At 33.6% G+C, this 22,985-nt stretch overlaps 1 protein-coding gene across 1 annotated transcript in view; it reads right to left on the bottom strand.

Moving 5' to 3' along the window:
- The window catches only part of LOC122814267 (oxysterol-binding protein-related protein 8-like), a 716,151-nt gene that overhangs the window by 35,830 nt on the left and 657,336 nt on the right, over positions 1–22,985 (bottom strand). Inside the window, exons 16-17 of the mRNA XM_044086861.1 lie at positions 12,968–13,055; positions 12,432–12,534 (exon numbers count right to left, since the gene is read on the bottom strand). Of these exons, the coding sequence (XP_043942796.1) occupies positions 12,432–12,534; positions 12,968–13,055 (191 nt within the window). The remainder of the gene's footprint in view (positions 1–12,431; positions 12,535–12,967; positions 13,056–22,985) is intronic.

The following is a 22,985-nucleotide window of genomic DNA, read 5'->3' as shown; positions in this document are numbered from 1 at the left end:
TTTATCACATTAGTGGGAAAAAAAACTTCCAGAAATATCAACCCCTGAATGCCTGATGAGGAGCTAGTTTACACAGATAAAAAGCATTAAAGACACCAGGACTGAATAGGGCTAACAGAGCATCCTGAGCATTATTTATACTACAGGCACAGCAGGAGTCCTGCAGATCTTACAATAAGTACCACAGCAGTTCTGTAGGATACCATTACTAAGGCAGCAACAGTCTTACCACTGACTATATCACAGCTCCAAGAAATCAAGCCTTGTGCTACCTGAGAAACTATCATGGCATCATCATAAAATCTGTTATCCTCCAGCATGTTCTCTATCTTTTGGTTGTAGCTAGTGGTATCAGTCACAAATATACCTCCTCCCTTGTCTGCCTTCATTACACGCCTGGATTTATCATTGCCTAGCTCAAGCAATGCTTTTCTTTCTCCCTGTGTTAAGTTATAAAGTTTTTTCTTTGGAGGTTTTTTTAAGCAGTTTCCTGATATCCATCTCACATTTCACTTTGAAAGCAGCTAGTGTTTGATGTAGTGGTGGACAATAGCTGCTAGGCCTTTTTATAGTTTCATCAATAGGCTTATTTTCAGTGTCATTACTTTTGCCATGAAACTGTACCCTTAAGTTGAGCTTCCTCACAAACATTTTAAGGTCTATCAGTACTTGAGCAACCTCACTCCTGCAGCTTGGTACAAAAGTAAGTCCTTTGGACAACACACTTTTTTCCTCTTCAGTCAGTGCTTTAACAGAGTGGTTACTGTTCAATTAAAAGTGCACTGGAACTTAGAAAATTGCCACATTGTTTACATGATTAATTGTATTTTATTTTACTTTTTTCTACAAATTGGTTTTAAATACCATTTTAAATCATTTGAAATTTAAGTGTATATTTTGTTTCCATCATCATACATATATATATATATATATTTTTTTTTCTGGTTCTCTTTTTTCCACTTTATTCAAAATTATGGTAATAACAATACTAACTAATTATACAATTATATAGGTTTTTAGGGTTCTTGTACACAGACCTGAAGAAGTCTAGAAGGACGAAAGCGATCTTTGTTAACAATAGGTTATGAAAATAGAAACTGATTTTTACATGCAAAATGTATATGTATATATTTATATATAATTTTTGATCGCAAAATGAACTAAGGTTGATATATTTCAAGATATGTAGTATACTGCCTTGTATAAAATCACAGACTTAATAATCTACTTAATAATTTGGTTAAATAAGATATACCATTAAAGTACATTAGGGCTATATATTATTATGACAGCTACTAGGTAGGGCAGGACCAGCTCAAATGTCAAACTGATGGAGGAAGGGATGTGAATTTAACATGTGTACCAATAACACTTTGTTTTACAGCACAATAAACCACTCCCATGCCTGATAAAAAGTATATATATATACATATATATATATATATATATATATATATATATATTTAGAAAGCTTGTGAGGAAATTATTACTCTATTTTTGTTTTACTTGGATCGCTTGTCTGTGTACTTAATAAAGGATTTTCGATTGGAAACAGACTGCCTGCCTTGCTTGGATTACTTTCGAATACTTAGTAATGCTGCAGAATTATATATTTTCTATTATTACTTTTTTGACTTGACGAGTTCATGTTCGCTACTTCTACTACTATTGTCTGATCTGATTAATATACAGTGATTAACTAGAAATATATGGACTGAAAATCTTCCACACAGAGAAGTTTCTTACACTGTTTTGTAATCTCTCCTTTGACAATCATATTGCCAAAGTAGTTAGGAAAATCCTTCTATGTGGCCCATCTAATTACTAAAGGGTTTGCATCTAGAAATAAAGAGGTTATAGTGCCCCTTACTCGTCACTCATCAGACCCATCATAGAGTACAATGCTCCATTTGGGATGTACCTCACAAGACACTTCCAACAGCTGGAGAGACCATAAAAGTACCTCACCAAGAGGATTACTGGCCTCAAATATATGTCCTATGCAGCCTGACTGAAAAAACTCCGGCTGTACTCAGTGGCATATCACTTACTCAGAAGTGATCTCTGCCTGACTTACAAAACCATGTCCAACTCAGAACTGATGGACATGCTCCACCTAAAAAAATCCAAGTCACTGCAAGCCACGCTCTCTAGTGAGCTAAACCTCGCCACAACAATAAACAGAACATGCTGGAGGGATAGATTCCTGTCACAGGGACTCCACCATGCTTTGGAGCAAAATTCCAAACTACATTAGGCAGAGCCCCTCACTAACACTCTTCAAGAGAAACCTTGACGAGTGGATGGGTAACAGAAAATACACCTCTGGGATCACTTCATTGGCTCTGCTTGACACAGGATCAGTTAATTAATCAATGGGGTGGTGAAAGCCGACACACTCTGGCTAGGCTTATAAATGCCCTCAGGCAGATAGCCTAGTACCTACCTATGAAACTATGAGATGCAGATGCAAAAACTAAAGACAACAGAATAATATCTGATACAGGAAATAAAAAAAACTGTGGCACATTAATTGTTTATGCCAAAGAACCAGGACACTGTAAAAGCAGGATGCTCTTTCCTCTGAAGCCAAGGCATACCTTCGCAAGAAAGCACCTGCATGAAGAGAAAATTATCCTTATTCCCCTTAAAGGACACCCCAACTTTTCTGAACTGATTGAGCTGATAGCTCTACCACCACCACATAGATCCATCATCTTCACCCGTTACATGTCTCGGATACCAAGGCAGGACGGATCTGTAAATCAGAGCAATTTAACTCAAACAGTCCTACAAGTGGGTACAATCCTCAAGGACATTTGTTTTACCAAGTCATTTGATGGACCCCTGAGATGTGCTAAGTCTGTGAAAACTGACATACCATAAGAATGTTAACCATTTTCAGAAAGGTGGAAGGGAAGATCTGCTTTTTAGCCAGCAGCTGTGGGACCACTGCAATTTTATAAAATAAGAAAAGGTTAAACAAAGAAAATATTTTCAAAAATCCAGATGAAAGAAAACAAAAACACAACTTTTCTCCCTCACCTACCCCCTAATCTAACCTGTATCCTTTAATATCCTGCTCGCTTCTTTCTAAAACACAAATATAGCTACAACGTGTGAGTTTCAGATGCTCAAGAGATAAAGAACTGAAATAAGTCTTAAGCTTGAAAAACATTATTCAAAGAAACAATTAATTTGTTAATTCTTTGAAAAAAAATGAGTGTTCAGAAAAAAGCAAAGAAAAATCAGAGAACATCTGTGCACAAAGACAGCTTATTTATAGTTATTTATTTATTTATTTGTTGAATTTGTTTATCGGGGTGGTCTGAATGGGCAGGAAAACTACCCCTGTCCAGTGTAGTTACAGAGAGAAAAGCTCCAGAAAATTAACAGAACAAGAAGAGGTACATAGCACACATGAAAATAATTGCATGATTTAAAATGGAAATTATAAGTGATTAAATAAATAACATCATTATTAATATCCTAATGGAAACAGCTGATTGCAAACATTCTGGAATAAAAAAAATTGACAGACTAGAGAAAAAGTAGGGGAAGAAGAGATAAGAGAAGGAGACAAGGAGGAAGAAGAAGCTGTGGAAGAAAAGATAACAGGGAAAGAAGCAGGAAAAAGATGCGCAGTTTTACATTCTAAGTTATATTTTATATGATAGGTAAAGGAAGGTAGTTGTTTATATAAGAAGAGCAGGGTTAAAATGTTAGGAAAAAAAGTATAACTTTGTTGGTTAGTTCAATATTGGGGAGATGTACATGAGCATAGCCATATGTTGGATAGGTACTTTTTTATTTGCACTTTAAAGGTATAGGTGTCTTCTGTAAGTCTAAGAGTGAGAGGGATAGAGTTCCATAATTTGGCGAGATATGAGGAGAAATATGAGGAAATGCCTTCAGAGTTGTTTGCTTTGGTTATGGTCAGCAACATTTTATAAGTGGAGTGGAGTAGTCTGCAATCAGTGTACAGCTGGAAAATGTTTGTTATACCTGGGCATTTGTCTGTTTGATAAATAAGTTTATGAGGTGGATTATTTGTGAACTGAAGGACTTAGACGCAACCAATTCAGTTGCTTTAGGGCAAGACAGTGATGAGACCTGTTGTTGAAAATATTGAACAGGAAGGGATCTACAACTGAATTGTGAATAACACCAACTGTAATAGGGTGAAAAGAAGACATGTTGAAATCTAACCACAGACAGTGTGCTTAAGCAAGGTCTGAGACTAACAAAATGTCAGGATGTGTAATCAGAGGGACTCCCTAGGAATAAGAAAGTGATTTTGCTACTGTACAGATCTTTGGTAATGCCACCACAGAAGGACTGAATGCAAGCAGATACAGAGACCTTAAGGAATAAGGGACATTAAGCTGTTGGAAAGTATACAGTAGAAGGACAATAAAATGGTGAAATGGGATGGTAATGTACTATTAAAGGGAAAGGCTTCAGACAGTTGGAATGTTTGTGGAGAAATCAGTAACAAAATGGATGCATACAGCAGACAAGCAGGGGGAGGGGCTACAGTTCTTGAGAAAGGACCAACAGGGACAGTACAGGCATGGTTCATCTTAAAGGGAGGGAGAAAGGAAGTATATCTTCAAAAAGCCCATGGTGAATGCAATGAGCTAGAAAATAGTCAATGGCTGATACTGGGGACAAGTGAAGATAAGGTGTGATAACTGGTGTGGTACAGTTTGAGGATGACAACTGCACTTTGAATGATCTGACAGCTGCTACAGCTGCTTCACAAGTTAGTCATTGATTTGCGGGGTGGCTCTGTTAGGTTGCATTACATACATCAATTGAAGCTGAATCGATGAAGTAATACATATATCATACGCGTTGTACCCAATGGCAATAAAACGTAAAAAAGTCCAACCAATATTGTAGGAACAAATCGTCACCCAGAATAATCCTTGGAAATCAGTAAAACTTTTATTCACATAGATCACAAGTGGCTTTAGCAAAGGCTTCTTCAGACTTATACATGTTCCATGATTTCAAAAACATTTAAATAACCCTCCATGGATTGCTATTGGTTACTTCATCCGCTCTTCAAAATCACAGAATTATTTAAAGCACTAATGTCATACATATAATACCAAATCTCAGTTTTGCAGATATAATACAAAATACACATAAATAAATAAATCAAAACTGGAAACATTTGAAACATTGTGAACATAGAATCTCAGACTTCATTTGTAAATACTAATAGTTAACCACACTCCATGTATATAAAACTAGTTAATCAACTCCCCTAATAAACTAGACATTATAAAATCTCCACATCATGCAGAGACAAAAACTTTTTAAAAAATGTGGTCCCTATTCTATATAATGTAATAAACATAGGCTCACTTCTTAAAAATATATACTACTAATTATATATATTAATTTTGTTATCTTCACTTGGGTCTATAAATTTTCCTAGCCTTTAAAAATGGTTTAATGTGAATCTTGTCATTAAGACCAGGTGGTTCATCAGCTCTCCATCTTATGATCCACCTGGATTCACATTCCAAAGTTTTATTTATAAGATCTCCACCTCTGAATCCTTGTAACAAGGACTGTATAACATAAAATTTAAAGGTGTGACCAACTCCTGTTTCTTTATAATGTCTGGCTAAAGCATTCACTTCCGAACCTACTCTGATGTTATAATTGTGTTCCCTAATGCGCTCTTTTAGGGTACGATTGGTCTTCCTACATAGACGCTGGGCATAAGTTACAGATAGCCAAATAAACAATATTCCTACTTCCACAGCTTGTATTAGTGTGAAAACTATAGCTGCAACCCGTGTTTCGGTGTATAAATTCAGTATTTAAACTTATATATGCACATTGGTTACAATTGCCACATGGTACTGTATTAGAACTTGTTCCCACTTTTTTCTTCCTATTGCGAATATATTTAGGTCTACATAATAATCTCTTTAAGTTAGGATGATTCTTATATGTCATTTTCGATTGGGTCCAACCCTTCCACTTCCTATCTGATAATAAAATATCCCAATGCTTAGACATAAGCTTTCTGACTTCCGAGCTAACTCTGCTATAAGAAATTGTGGCCCTCATCTCATTCTTATAGGGTCTCGGTGTATCAGTAACCACAGTCTGTTCTGAAAAATAAGGTTTCGCTCTATTTGATCTTAAGCCATCCACTTCAGTGACGGCTACATCTATCTTATGTCCATCGTACCCTCTATCCAGAAATCTCGTCTTCAACCCCTCAACCTCAACCTTATAGAGATCGTCATCCGGGTTGAGCCTGGACGCTCTCATAAATTGTCCTTTGATTACGTTATCAAAAACATGGGGAGGGTGCATACTTCGTCTATGAAGTAGCATATTTCTATAGCATCCTTTCCTGTGCACTGAGGTGTTGAGAAGGCCATTGGTTAATCTACTTATTTCAACATCTAGGAAGGAAATATTAGTTCTTGAAAAATTCAGAGTGAACCTTAAAAAATCTGTGGAAGTGTTCATATAATTTACAAAGACCTTCAAGAACTCAACCCGGATAGATAGATAGATGTAGCCGTCACTGAAGTGGATGGCTTAAGATCAAATACAGCGAAACCTTATTTTTCAGAACAGACTGTGGTTACTGATACACCGAGACCCTATAAGAATGAGATGAGGGCCACAATTTCTTATAGCAGAGTTAGCTCGGAAGTCAGAAAGCTTATGTCTAAGCATTGGGATATTTTATTATCAGATAGGGAAGTGGGAAGGGTTGTTGGACCCAATCCGAAAATGACATATAAGAATCATCCTAACTTAAAGAGATTATTATGTAGACCTAAATATATTAGCAATAGGAAGAAAAAGTGGGAACAAGTTCTAATACAGTACCATGTGGCAATTAACCAATGTGCATATATAAGTTTAAATACTGAATTTATACACCCAAACACGGGTTGCAGCTATAGTTTTCACAATACAAGCTGTGGAAGTAGGAATATTGTTTATTTGGCTATCTGTAACTTATGCCCAGCGTTCTATGTAGGAAGACCAATCGTACTAAAAGAGCGATTAGGGACAATTGTAACATCAGAGTAGGTTCGAAGTGAATGCTTTAGCCAGACATTATAAAGCAACAGGAGTTGGTCACACCTTTAAATTTTATGTTATACAGTCCTTGTTACAAGGATTCAGAGGTGGAGATCTTATAAAAAACTTTGAATGTGAATCCAGGTGGATCATAAGATGAGAGCTGATGAACCACCTGGTCTTAATGACAAGATTCACATTAAACCATTTTTAAAGGCTAGGAAAATTTATAGACCCAAGTGAAGATAACAAAATTAATATATATAATTAGTAGTATATATTAAGAAGTGAGCTTATTTTTAAGAAGTGAGCCTATGTTTATTACATTATATAGAATAGGGACCACATTTTTTAAAAAGTTTTTGTCTCTGCATGATGTGGAGATTTTATAATGTCTAGTTTATTAGGAGTTGATAAGTAGTTTTATATACATGGAGTGTGGTTAACTATTACTATTTACAAATGAAGTCTGAGATTCTATGTTCACAATGTTTCAAATGTTTCCAGTTTTGATTTATTTATTTCTGTGTATTTTGTATTATATCTGCAAAACTGAGATTTGGTATTATATGTATGACATTAGTGCTTTAAATAATTCTGTGATTTTGAAGAGCGGATGAAGTAACCAATAGCAATCCATGGAGGGTTATTTAAATGTTTTTGAAATCATGGAACATGTATAAGTCTGAAGAAGCCTTTTGGCGAAAGCGCTCACTTGTGATCTATGTGAATAAAAGTTTTACTGATTTCCAAGGATTATTCTGGGTGACGATTTGTTCCTACAATATTGGTTGGACTTTTTTACGTTTTATTGCCATTGGGTACAACGCGTATGATATTTGGATTTTATTACTTATTTATTTTGCTTACGCTTGTCCCGGGCTCCGTTTGCGTGCTACTCTGCATTTGGTTTATTGTGTTATATTATTTTTGGTCGGTGAAGCACGTTAGGAGCATGGCGAACGTGAATACTCAAAATATTGAACTTCCGTATGTGCCGTCTACTGTGGAGAGAGCCAACAAGTTTGTTGAACGTTTTCATGTTTGTGTGACTGGCGACGACAATCTTCTACTTGATTTTGAACCCAGTGTTGAGGGGAATACTGATTTTACAAGCGATGTAAATAGTGGAAATGCTTCAAGAGATTTACAAGAACTGGAGACTGCTTTTACCAAATTGAAAAAGCTACAGGTACAAAGACATTACTTTGAGGCATGCTTGAGCAAAAAAATCATACCGCGTGGGCTTCGTATTTTAAAGATGCCCACGTCGGGTAATAGGTTTCCAGAACTACTTTATCGTTGGCAACAGCTCAATCTCGAGCTGAGCTTCAATTATATGAAGCTACTTATTGACTATCACAGACCGGAAGAGGACAATCTTAGATTATTGGTTAATAAGTTATTTAATGATTTCAAAAAGAAATATACTGAAAATGTTTATGTTATCAGATTAGAGAAAGTATTAGATGATGTGACGCTACTTGAAAAACGTTTGTTTGACCAGAAAAAATCTAAAATAACTAGGGATGTACGTGACTTTAGAAATAGCCAGGTCTTTACCTGGCCGAGGGAGAGGGAGAGTAATGTGCATGATTCATATAGGCCACGTAATGGTCAACAGAGTTACGCTAGTGTAATTTCTAGAGGTAACACACGCAATGGACTCAGAGATAACATGAATATAGATGATGGTACAGCAGGTCAGTCTTGCGCTTTGAATGAAGTACATACACGACAGATTAGTAATGATAACACACGCACAGACAGGACTACCCTGGATGTTAGTAATGCTCTGTCTGTGGATGAATCCACGAATGTCCCCATCTTAAGTGATGTAACAACTGACATGCATGGGATTGGTTTGAGTGACCCAGGGGGTTCTGAAATTATGGGTGAACCAGGGGTTTGCTCTAACACAATTACTACTACTAAGATACCACAAATGGAAATGGTTGTTAGACCTAAAGATAGCAGTTCTATTACATCAATTAATAAATGTAATACTCCTTTCCCTATAGCACAAGGGCATTTTTTGGAGAGGAGACGTTCTGCCAGCAGGGGCAGACAAAAGAGGAAAGGTTCTATGGAGGAACAACAGGGTCCCACGCTGAAAAAGATGTGGGAGAAAACAACTCATTGATTGTAAATCTGTCAAGTAGAAACTTGACCGTGTATGAGAAACAAGTCCTAAATAAGGGACTTAACTTTATTCCAACAAAAAATAGTGACCTGGTTGAAACAGTCATTGATATGAAAATGTTTATTAGAAATATACAGTTGAGATTGGATTTCGGACAACAGAATGAAATAAGACCTAATAGGTTTTGTGCAAACAGCACTTATGTCCCTCAGTTACATCCAGTAGTAGAGGTCTTTGGTAAAGTTTTAGAAAATGATATTTATAACCACTTTCAGAATAGAAAGATGCTAAGACATGGGCAGAATCTGAATTACCAACAGAGGAAAGCATTGAAAGATTTGAGAGATGATGAGGAACTGGTCATTAGACCAGCTGATAAGGGTGGCCCCATTGTACTTATGAATATAGGCGATTATAATGAGCGTATGAAACACCTTTTGAATGATGAGAAATTCTATTATATAATAGATCATAAGGTCTTAACTGAGAAAGTGTTTAATGTATACTATATGTTAGATGATCTCTTAATGTCTACAAACATTACTAAGGGACTATATGATTACTTTAAGGTTAATGATCCAGTAATACCAGTTGTTCAGGGATTGCCGAAAATTCATAAGTCCCTTGTTAACCCTCCCATGAGACCAATAGTGGCAGGTCAGGGATGGGTCACGGAGCCACTCTCTGTATATACTGAAAGTTGTTTGAGACCATTAGTAGATCAGAATGTGAATATACTTAAAGACAGTAAACAATTTTTGATAGATCTATATAGCTTTACAAAACAAATAAGTGATGATTGACCATATTTTTTAGTAACATTAGACGTAGTAAGTCTATTTACAGTTATCCCTAATGAGGTGGGTATTAGTTACATCTTAGAGTATTTGAGAACACACTCAGATTTCTCTAATGAGAAAGTAGATTTGGTTGCACTATATTTGGAGACCATTCTTACCAACAATGTATTTTCCTTTGATGAAGGCTTGTACCTTCAAAGGGATGGCGTGGCTATGGGCACATCTTGTGCCAATAGCTACGCCAATCTCGTGATGGCTGCATGGGAAGATAAATTTTTACAAGGGAATGCCCACTTTAAGGAATTTGTTGGTATAAATCGCAGATTTGTGGACGATCTCTTTTTTGTTTGGTTAGGTAGTGAGGAATCCCTCAAGGTCTTTGTAAATTATATGAACACTTCCACAGATTTTTTAAGGTTCACTCTGAATTTCTCAAGAACTAACATTTCCTTCCTAGATGCTGAAATAAGTAGATTAACCAATGGCCTTATTAACACCTCAGTGCACAGAAAAGGATGCTATAGAAATATGCTACTTCATAGACTAAGTATGCACCCTCTCCATGTTTTTGATAACGTAATCAAAGGACAATTTATGAGAGCGTCCAGGCTCAACCCGGATGACGATCTTTATAGGGTTGAGGTTGAGGGGTTGAAGACGAGGTTTCTGGATAGAGGGTATGATGGACATAAGATAGATGTAGCCGTCACTGAAGTGGATGGCTTAAGATCAAATAGAGCGAAACCTTATTTTTCAGAACAGACTGTGGTTACTGATACACCGAGACCCTATAAGAATGAGATGAGGGCCACAATTTCTTATAGCAGAGTTAGCTCGGAAGTCAGAAAGCTTATGTCTAAGCATTGGGATATTTTATTATCAGATAGGGAAGTGGGAAGGGTTGTTGGACCCAATCCGAAAATGACATATAAGAATCATCCTAACTTAAAGAGATTATTATGTAGACCTAAATATATTAGCAATAGGAAGAAAAAAGTGGGAACAAGTTCTAATACAGTACCATGTGGCAATTGTAACCAATGTGCATATATAAGTTTAAATACTGAATTTATACACCGAAACACGGGTTGCAGCTATAGTTTTCACACTAATACAAGCTGTGGAAGTAGGAATATTGTTTATTTGGCTATCTGTAACTTATGCCCAGCGTTCTATGTAGGGAAGACCAATCGTACCCTAAAAGAGCGCATTAGGGAACACAATTATAACATCAGAGTAGGTTCGGAAGTGAATGCTTTAGCCAGACATTATAAAGAAACAGGAGTTGGTCACACCTTTAAATTTTATGTTATACAGTCCTTGTTACAAGGATTCAGAGGTGGAGATCTTATAAATAAAACTTTGGAATGTGAATCCAGGTGGATCATAAGATGGAGAGCTGATGAACCACCTGGTCTTAATGACAAGATTCACATTAAACCATTTTTAAAGGCTAGGAAGATTTATAGACCCAAGTGAAGATAAAAAAATTAATATATATAATTAGTAGTATATATTTTTAAGAAGTGAGCTTATTTTTAAGAAGTGAGCCTATGTTTATTACATTATATAGAATAGGGACCACATTTTTTAAAAAGTTTTTGTCTCTGCATGATGTGGAGATTTTATAATGTCTAGTTTATTAGGGGAGTTGATTAAGTAGTTTTATATACATGGAGTGTGGTTAACTATTACTATTTACAAATGAAGTCTGAGATTCTATGTTCACAATGTTTCAAATGTTTCCAGTTTTGATTTATTTATTTCTGTGTATTTTGTATTATATCTGCAAAACTGAGATTTGGTATTATATGTATGACATTAGTGCTTTAAATAATTCTGTGATTTTGAAGAGCGGATGAAGTAACCAATAGCAATCCATGGAGGGTTATTTAAATGTTTTTGAAATCATGGAACATGTATAAGTCTGAAGAAGCCTTTTGGCGAAAGCGCTCACTTGTGATCTATGTGAATAAAAGTTTTACTGATTTCCAAGGATTATTCTGGGTGACGATTTGTTCCTACAATATTGGTTGGACTTTTTTACGTTTTATTGCCATTGGGTACAACGTGTATGATATTTGGATTTTATTACTTATTTATTTTGCTTACGCTTGTCCCGGGTTCCGTTTGCGTGCTACTCTGCATTTGGTTTATTGAAGTAATACATATAACCTAATGATATAAAAGTTGAAAACTAAGACAGGAAATATATTCCTCCTCACCAAGATTTGCAAAGGATACAGCTTTAAAGTAAGCCTTCGTTTACTAAACTCAATCAAGTGGTCAATAGCAAGTTAATGACTAAGGTAAGGATGACTGTGGTAAGGCCTCATATCTTATAGCTTAACTGGAGTGAAGACATTGACAAAAGGAAAACTTGACAGGTCTTGTTAAAGGAAATTAATATTACTCACGTTCACTCCCTAAAATGTCTTGATGATCAGGAGTCTGAGATGTGCAGCCATTTTTCATGTTCTTCAGATGACCACTTTTGTTCTCAGTTTTATGAATACAGATCTGCAAAGTTGAGATAATTTTAATGTAAATGTCACAACAATCATAGTGTATCAAAAATGACAATGTGTGTAGTGATGTTATTTTTATATTACATCAAGCATAGATATTAGTCTGATGCACACCTTTTGTAAGAAATGACAGACAAGTACAAAAACATTTACTCGGCAGTGAATAGCATTGCAAGTTTTATGCACAACATCACAGAATGATTCATTTACAAGTAAAGCACAAGCAGTGATCAAAAGTACATAATGCTAGGAATCTTGGTCAAGGCACTAAAAACAACAAATATCAGGTTTCAACAGGTCTGTTGCCCACTGGTGAAAAAATGGCAGGTGCTTAATTACATTCATGTATGGAAAATCATCTGATATAATTAACATAAACAATTCTCCCATTTGCCTTTGGTAGTAGGTACAATGCAAGAACATACCAATGGAGTCTGAGATTTGAATCTGGTTTGGATGATACCATCTTTTTCAAATTGCATCAAATCGAGGAGTGGATCCCAGGGCCTGAAACTGAAAAATTAAGTAAATTCCAGTTAGTCAAGACTTTGAATCAGGAGACAAGTATTTTGCAACATTCTGCTCTTATTTTCATATTATCACCAGTGTCTTTGCTATCTTACTAAAACTGCCAGCAAGATATCTTTACTGACGTGACTAAATATTATGAAGAAAGCTATTTAAAAGTAGAATAAGATTTTCACAAAGGGTATATGTCAGTTAGAGCAAACATCAAATTATTTTAACTGGTTGAAGCAAAACAGGTCTCTTACCTACTTAGACACTGCTGGAGGGGCAAGAGTTTTTATATCACAGAAACATGTCAGGGAACAAAAACATAAAACAAGGACATACTTCAATCAAGGCAAAATATAATATTACTAGAGCCAAAATAATATTTTGTTATTATTATGAAATCAAAAGAGGTGGGATTACATATTATTTTATATTCGGTCCTGTGAAAAGTGCTACAAAACAAGTGCTTTACATTACTAAGATGAAGCTTTCAGATATGTAATATCACAGACTCTACAGTGGTACCCTGTGATGTTAAAGGAACTTGTGTTTTATACTATTTGCACCAAAAAATCAGTATTAATATGAGGTAGATGGAATGGGGGGGTGAAAAATATCTGAGAATACAAATAAATACTGAAACGCCATCAGTAGATAAATATGCTTACAGTTGTTTTAGTGCATAAAGGCTATCCTGTTTTATATAAAAACTCATGTATACAGAAGGAAATAGAAATGATTAGAAACCTTGGGAATTCTGAGTCTAGTCACACTGTAAATCATACAATATAGCTTTTAGGTTCTTATGGGTTCATGGGTCCTTGCAAAGCTTGGGACTAGGTGAGATCATTAAAAAGATTAATCATATCATTCTGTGCTAATGGATGACTACCACTATTCTTCTTTGTGTAGACTTTTTCTATACACCTCTGATAGAAGTTTAAGATTGGCCTTCTAGTTATCCAGACTGTTTCTGGAGGTTGTTGGGGAAGTGTTCTGCTTGATGAGTGGGGTAGCCTATTCTAGAAATGGAGTATATATGGTTAGGTATTTATTACAAAGACAACAAGACAGCAAGAGGACTGATATGGGTTAACTTTCTGTTTTAATGGGCCTGACAAGTCAATGAGTTGTGATCATGAAATTCAGCAAGCTGCTAGGTACTAATATGCTGTAAGTGGGTCTATATTAAATGAATGAAAATCCATTACATCGAATACCAAAACAGTGACACGTATTACTCGAACCGTGTAAATACAGAACGCACTAAAGTGCGAAATTTAAAATATTGAACGTTCATAGTCGGTCAACCCCACCACCTGCTACATACTACCTAACCAAACAAAATAAATGAACCACATACATACACTAACCAAACCCTACTGCTAAATCGAAAGTAAAGCACCAAAACTCAACTTATAACCCTAGACTAAACCCCACATACACAACTATCTATGCACTATCCTTAACCCCTCCCTAACCCTAAGGTCCATAACTACTGCACACTTCCCCTATGGAGCTATACCCAAATAAAATAAATAATACACATAAATACATTTAACAAAACCCTACTTCTAACACTACACTAAATCTTACACACATTACCTATCTATACACTTAACCCGCACCCTAACCCTAAGGTCCGTAACTATCGCACACTTACCTTACAGATCTATACCGCAAATGGGCCAACCAAAACACTTCGACATTTCGGATTTCATGGTTTTGCACATTTGACAATTACTTATTTCATGCAATACATGTCGATGATTTCATATTCGCGTAAATGGAGTTTCGACAATCTAATAGGAACCCGTTGTAAGCTACCTAGACAACACTAAATTGTGACTCACAAAGAAGGTTCTAAATGGAACCCACATGGATAATTATTGAAGAAGTTTAGCTAACTATGTTAAGCGAAAAGTAGTTTAGTATAGTCCTCCTTGTTCAGCTATTGCTCATAACACCCTCACTTTTCAGTAGCATCAGGTTGGAAGTATGAACCACTGAGTTGTTTGATATATGGGTACATAACTACCTTTATTTAATAAATATATTTTCATTAGAAAATCACTAGTAAAGATCATCACAGGAAACATAATAAAGCTGTTACTCTTTCTGGTAATAGAGATACTATATATTAGTCTAATCTTAACACCCACATACAAGAAGATTACCTGAAGTTATGCAAGTATTTAACCATATATTGAAAAAATAATGTTGATGAAATATGTGACTCTGTTTCCTAGATTATTTTATATAATCATTTCCTTGTGTTTGGCAAGATTTATATACTAATTCAAGAAATACATAAATTCTAGGGGTCTATATCAGTTCACCGAAACGGCTGAAGTTCGAACACCATATGTTCGAACTTCTAACCACAAAGTCTTAGAACAACGATTTTTTTTTCCCAGGTAAAAAAATCGCTGTTCCAAGAAACACACACACAACACAAGCACACCAAAAAAACAGCAATCCACACACAAGCACTTAAAATCCTAAATCTAACCCTACACTAAACTGTACATACACTACTATCTATCCACTTACCTTAACCCAAACCCTAACCCTAAGGTCCGTCACTATTGCACACTCACCTGACCCGCACCCTAACCCTAACTCACCTATCCCGCCCTAACCCTAAAGTCTATCACTACCGCACACCCACCTTACCCGCGCCCTAACCCTAACTCACCTAACCTGCGCCCTAACCCTAATGTCCACACAGTCGCACACTTACCTGAACCTGACCTGTAACTTCACACCACAGTCCTGATAATCACGAAGCCACAGAAATGGCCCACCAAATTTTTCCCTGGGAAAGAATTCGGTGTTCCGCGGCTTTGCAATAATCAGTGTTCGAACTTCACAGTTCAAACATCTGTTATTCAATCATCAGCCGTTTCGACGGACTGATATAGACCCAAATTCTGGACTGTATCACTGGCATACAATAATGTTAGGGGATGAGGATTAGTAGAGCTTAATTTCTATACTGAACTGCAAAGATTCATATAGGGGCACTTTGACTGAATGAAAATCATATAATGTTGCTGAAGTCATAACCACATTGTTACTATTTTTTAAGGACTATAAGAATAGGTAAACACTAAATGATAAAGTTTTATTAACTCTTAATATCTTGTTTCAGATGTTATAAATCATTTTTTTATGAGTTAGCAATTGAAACAGCATTATTTTAATGTACAAAGTTATTAATAAATGCTAATATAAATGCATGGACAATGGTGCTCTCTCTTGTAATTCTAACTACATGTTGTTAAACAGTTCAAATATCCTGATTATATACTAAGTTTTCAATAAGTAAAGTTTTAGAATTTCAACTGTTTATTGTAGTTACAGTACTGATTTGATGTGTTGATTTTAAATATTTGTGCAAAGATGTTTAGTTTAGGAAATCTACTTGGGTAGGCAGATTACAAACTATAACAGACATATATTGTTACTTTGTAAATAAGTTAATTTTAGTTAGTAATAGTTTAATTTTAGAATTAAGATTTGGTAAAGTTGTATTAATATTTGAAAAGGAAGTACTTATAATTGACATTATCTCAGAAGGGCAAAAATAATAAGTAATAAAATTTATCTCCAATATATCCCAACAAGTTATGGAACAATTACCTCATCTTCATTAAAATAAAAAAGGTGCAGCTGTACTCTGAAAAAAATCTTAGATTATGCCTAGAATTATTAATGAGTATAATTATGCAAAAGGAACATACTGTATAATAATAATGATTCACTACTGTAACAAACTTTACAGTTTAGTTTTGTTTTATTTTTTGAATCCCATGAATTGGTACAAAAGGAGCTAAAGATCATCTTGAAAGGTATTTTTTGCTGCTAAGTGCATTCTGGACAAATCAGGCAATAGTTCCATGCCTCAGGTAAAGTTTCACATAAATGGACAGTGAATATTGATCTAAATGATATAAGATTAGTTGCAGAAAATAACTAATCTAACTTCACACATTATTCTTATGTTCATGGAACTCGGACCAAATAGACAGAATTTATTTTTCTCAGGATTTCTTAAATAAGTTGATCCTTTCAAAGTTGTGCCTTGCCCCATATCTGATCATAGGTTTGAATATAACAACGAATAGTAGAAATTCTTAATTAATTTAACAATTTCTTCTGATATGACCACTTTAAAGGAATGTAAAAAGCATCTTATTAAACAGTTAAATTAATAATTCATGTTTAACAATAATGACTCAGTAAATAAAATTATTTTATGAGATTCACATAAGTAATACCATGATGGTCTGATCTCATACAAAAATGAAAGACTGGGATAGAGAACTATTAAAAATTGAAGAAGAGGTACATAAAGCTAAACTTAAACAACAAAAAATGAAAACATATAATTTAAATAATATCATGAAATTAAGAACACAGTATCAAAATATATTAAATCATAAAACTGAAATAGCTTTAGAAAAAAAAATAAACTTCATAGTTATGCAATGACTCCTAAAATGCATAAACTAACAAAAGAATACAAATAAATAGGTAAAATCATATAAACAATCTAATAAATAATTTAACAACAAATGAATCTTCAGATATTGAACAGATACATCACATATTTAAAAATTATCATGCAGATTTAAATAAAAGATAATGTATTAATTAATGATATTTGGAAAATATTACAAATTAATTAACTGAGCAACAAATATCAATAATAAAGAAGCCAATATCACTATGTGAAATAAAATAAACTATTAGAAATATACAAATGGAAAATCTCCAGGTCTGGATGGTTTAAGTGCAGAAATGTATAAACGTTTCCCTCTAATATAATTGGATTATTAGGTGAAGTTTATCTTGTAGTTCAAACTTCCAATTGTATTCCACATTCCTAGAAATACTCCTTAATATCTCTGACCCCAAAATAAGGAAAAAAAGAGAAATTTAACAGCAGATGAAAAGATTAAAAGTGTTCTTCAATCTCCTATCTGAGTCACTTTCTCAAGTACATGGAGAACTTTTGCTTGGAAATCTCTTCATAAGTCATTTATAACTTCTAAAATGTTACCTGATAATATTCATGTCACTAGCTGTACTTCTTGGTGGTGTATTCAGCCCCTGGCAGCTCCTACATGGGAACACATTTTCTGGAGTTGGTCCAGAATACAGGTTCTTTGGGCTTCCTTTTGGTATAAATTAGAGGGGTTTATTCTATCATGCAAACAAATAAGTAATATTTGCCATGTCATGGAGTATATTGTGATTGGCATCATACACTTGGCTTGTAAAAAGTCTATCACCAGACATTGGAGAGTCTCATACCCCCTGAGATTGCAGAGTACTGGCAAACAGTAAATCATGTATATGCAGCAGAAGAGTCTTACAACTGCACTTTTTTACTTCATCACCTGCCTGCACTTGCCTGATAATGGTATAATTAAATATTTAGTTTTAGCTAAATGATCAAATCCTGTTGTATTTCACTTTTCTCTGTGATGCTCAAGAAGTATGTGTTAATATACTATAGTATCAATATATTTGCTGTTATTGCCTGCTATAGTTGATGTAGTAATTGTACTAATCAGCTATTCACACTTTATATGGCTAGTTATATTTACTGTCAGCGTCACCAAAGTTTAAGCCTCAGAGTTGCCTTTTTTATAACTGTTGGCTATAATATTCTTGGTTATATATAGTTACCAGTTTCCTGTCAGTAAGCTATAAGTAAAATTACAACTGGCATCACAATTCTATCTCTAAGACAATAGTTTACTCTGATTGGTTATGTATGTAATGAAAATGTACCTATGATGCTGCAAGATAGTTTATGGAATTATGCAAAAAAATGAAAAGAAAGTCTCATCATATATACTGCACCTATATTGCCCAGTAGACTAAAGGCTATTATGGATATGGTTATTAATAAAGACCCAACATGTTTCATTAATAGACTATCTTTTGATAATAAAAAGAATAATAAATTTCCTAGAGTTAGTAAAAAATCAAAAGAAAAAATGCATTAATATGATTAGATATAGAGAGAGGACGTGATTTACTGATTGGAATTACTTATTTAAAACTTTAATGACCTTTGAATTTCCAGATTGTTTATATATATATATATATATATATATATATATATATATATATATATATATATATATATATATATATATATATATACACACATATATACATACATACATATGTTGAAGCTAAAGCATATATCACAGTAGTACTATATATTTCTCAGTATTTAACTACATTAAGGAACAAACAAGATTGTCCTCTATTACCTTTTATGTTTACATTGGGCATATAATTATTTGCCAATAGTATTAGATTAGTCTTAGATTAAATGAAAAAAATGAACGTTTTAATAAAAGTGATAATATTCATACTGAAATCCAGGTTTTGGCTGATGATGTGTTGTTAACAACAGGATATATAAAAATTCTATATATGAGTTAAACAAAGAAGATTAATTATTTCAAAAGATGTCATTAATGAAATTTAATAATGATAAATCAGAAGCTATTGTAGTAACACTGAAATCTATGTTAACAAATAAAGTATAATTGGGACAAACAAGAGATAAGATATTTGGGAATTACAATTTAAATTGTTATTAATCAATTGGTTAACTTTGTTCTTAAAAATAATTGAGAAATAACTTTGTTAGCTAAACAATGGAATTATGACGTTTCACTTTGAAAAAATAATTAGCACTCATCAAAATGATTATATTACCAAAACTCTTACATTTATTTCAATCTAAAGCTTTAATGCCTGGAAAAACATTAATAAGAAAAATGGAAAATATTGGTTTCCTTTTTACGGTTTTCTGGCAAAGAACTTCATATAAAAATCATAGGTTATAGGAATTTAGAGAAATCATTTTTTTCCAGATTTAGAATCATATGCACTACCAGCAGTCCTTAATATGATAATACTATGATTAAATACTAATTACACTAGTCAGAAAAATATTCATGAACAAATAATAACCACGTATAAATCTACTGATTTAAACAAATTAAGGAGTATCAATAATCCATTTATATGGTTACTCAAAAGGATTGTAGATAAAAATCTAAATATAACATTGGACTCTTTTACATGCAAACAGTATTGAGGACTTTTAGAAATGATATTTATAGAGCATCATTACTGAACAAAATAGACATGTTTACTCTTCCCTATCGCTTTTACAACAGGATTCATAGAAAACCATATTATTTCCAATATGGAGGCATTAAACAATAATTATATTATTTTCTAGGATAAGTACTTGGTCAAAGATATTGTCAAATCTATTTAAGATATATTAAACACAAGTGACTTAGATGTTTGTCATACATTAGTAGTAAGTTTAATTAGAGATACATTAAATAGTTATTTATTTTTTAAAATTAAAATGAGAAAAAATGATTCCAAAATTTTATGGATATATAAATTTCATCATTAAAGGGGATATTTCTAGTAACAGCAGCTTATCAAACTGTACAAACTAATTTTAGTCAATAATAACAACTATGACAAAAATTACTGGTAATATTTAGAAGTCAATAATTTAAATGACTTGAATGAAAAGTTGAAAGAATACATGTTTAATGTTAAAATGTATAAATGTTATCAAGTCTGCATTGGAAATTATTCTTATGGAAATGCCTATATAGAGTTTTGTTATGCCAGATAGGATTTCAAAGTTTAATAAAAACAAATATTATATACTATTGGATATGTAAAAAATATTAAGGCAGATTGGTTGGATGTATTTTATAAGACTAGTAACTTTTTAAGGGATTAAAGACAGACAATTATTAAGAACAACAATCTTAACTAATGTTCTTGTACCAACTGCAGTAACTACTAAACAATATGCAATGTTTTGGAGTCTAATAGCTATGGCAGGAAAAATTATTACTAGGAAATGGAAATCTGATGTAATATGTATGTTATTAAGATTTTCTTGATCTAGCCACAAATCTATGTGCAAAAGAAAAAATAACTTTGAAACAAAGATCTGTAATTTATAGTATGAATTCAAAGTGCTGTGATAAGTGGGAATTGTTAATATCTAAGTATAAAAAATATTAAACTGGAGATATTTTGCATCCTCTGATTGTTATAACATGTTATGTATATAATACATTGACTATAATGCACCTTTCTTTATTTTAAATCTTGTACATATGTTAAATTAATAAAACTTAACTGAAAAAAAGGTTACAGATGTCTTTTCAGGAAGAAATATTATTATTGATGTTTCTAACATGATCCAGATGTTTCATATTGTCCCTTATTATAACTCTTATGTACCAGTGGAGAGAAATTTGTTCTTAGACAAGTTATTCATTTATTTATGTATTTGTCCTTTGTTAACTGGGTTAGTCCACTGGGCTGGAGGCCCATTTTCAGTGGAGACCTGAGGAGAAAAACTCCACAAACACATGATAAAAAAGATGATGCCAAAAAATAATACACATATATCATAACAAAGCCAAGTTACACTGCAAGTTTAAAAACATAAAAAGGGCAAGATAAAAAGACATGAATAACAACATTAATGCCCTGTAGATAATCAGTAAAAGTATCAACAAAACTCCACAAACACATGATAAAAAAGGTGATGCCAAAAATAATACACATATATCATAACAAAGCCAAGTTACATTGCAAGTTTAAAAACATAAAAAGGGCAAGATAAAAAGACATGAATAACAACATTAATGCCCTGTAGATAATCAGTAAAAGTATCAACAAAGCTCCACAAACACATGATAAAAAAGATGATGCTAAAAATAATACACATATATCATAACCAAACCAAGTTACATTGCAAGTTTAGGAACATTAAAAAGGGCAAGATAAAGAGACATGTGAGTAACAACATTAATGCCTTATAGAAATAATTAAAAATATGCATTTTGTGCATGTGCAACAACAAAATGATAGAGGTAGAGTTGGTGGAGCAAAATAGAAGCATAGTAAGTGGAGTTTAGAGAAGAGTGAAGAATAATTGAAGAGACAGAGAATAGCCAAGAGTGGCAGATGTGTCAGTTATAGTGGGTAGAGTGGAAGGAGAGGTGGTAAAGATAGGGTCTATATCACATAGTAAACAAAAAAAATTGCCCAAACACCACAAGGGAAGCCCGCAACTCTGCTGGAAACTCAGAATATTTATTGCAGTACAAAAGTAGAAATAACGCTGTTATCCAAATACGTTTTCGATCACAGTCTTCGTCAGAATCAATACAAAACAAACAGTTGAAAGTAATTCTGAATATATACCCTATCTAATTAGCTAATTAATTGTCAATCAGTTAAATCAGTTTAAAACCAACAAGCATTTCTTCCAAAAGAACATACAGGGAAACACTTGTTTCTAAACCCAATACTAAAAAGATGATAAAAGTAATAATAGCTATCCAAATTTAATGTTAAAAATATATGTGAAGCACAATAAATACATATTGTTAATTATAAAATTAATTAGGCACTTGTACTTCATTATACTATATACAAAATTAAAACACACTAGATAGTTTTACAAAACTCCAAGGCAGTAAAAGTATATGTAAATAAATGAGTGGGATAGTGTTGCCACCTAGTGACTTTGGTGGGTAAGTACAAAGGTAGCTATTATTACTTTTTATCATCTTTTTAGTATTGGGTTTAGAAACAAGTGTTTCCCTGTATGTTCTTTTGGAAGAAATGCTTGTTGGTTTTAAACTGATTTAACTGATTGACAATTAATTAGCTAATTAGATAGGGTATATATTCAGAATTACTTTCAACTGTTTGTTTTGTATTGATTCTGACGAAGACTGTGATCAACATTGGATAACAGCGTTATTTCTACTTTTGTACTGCAATAAATATTCTGAGTTTCCAGCAGAGTTGCGGGCTTCCCTTGTGGTGTTT

This window comes from Protopterus annectens, chromosome 10.part0 (assembly GCF_019279795.1).
Source record: "Protopterus annectens isolate FY-2018-M chromosome 10.part0, PAN1.0, whole genome shotgun sequence".
NCBI classification, from domain to species: domain Eukaryota; kingdom Metazoa; phylum Chordata; order Ceratodontiformes; family Protopteridae; genus Protopterus; species Protopterus annectens.
The sequence above is the reverse complement of the archived record's forward strand: the minus strand, read 5'-3'. Positions and strand labels throughout refer to the sequence as shown.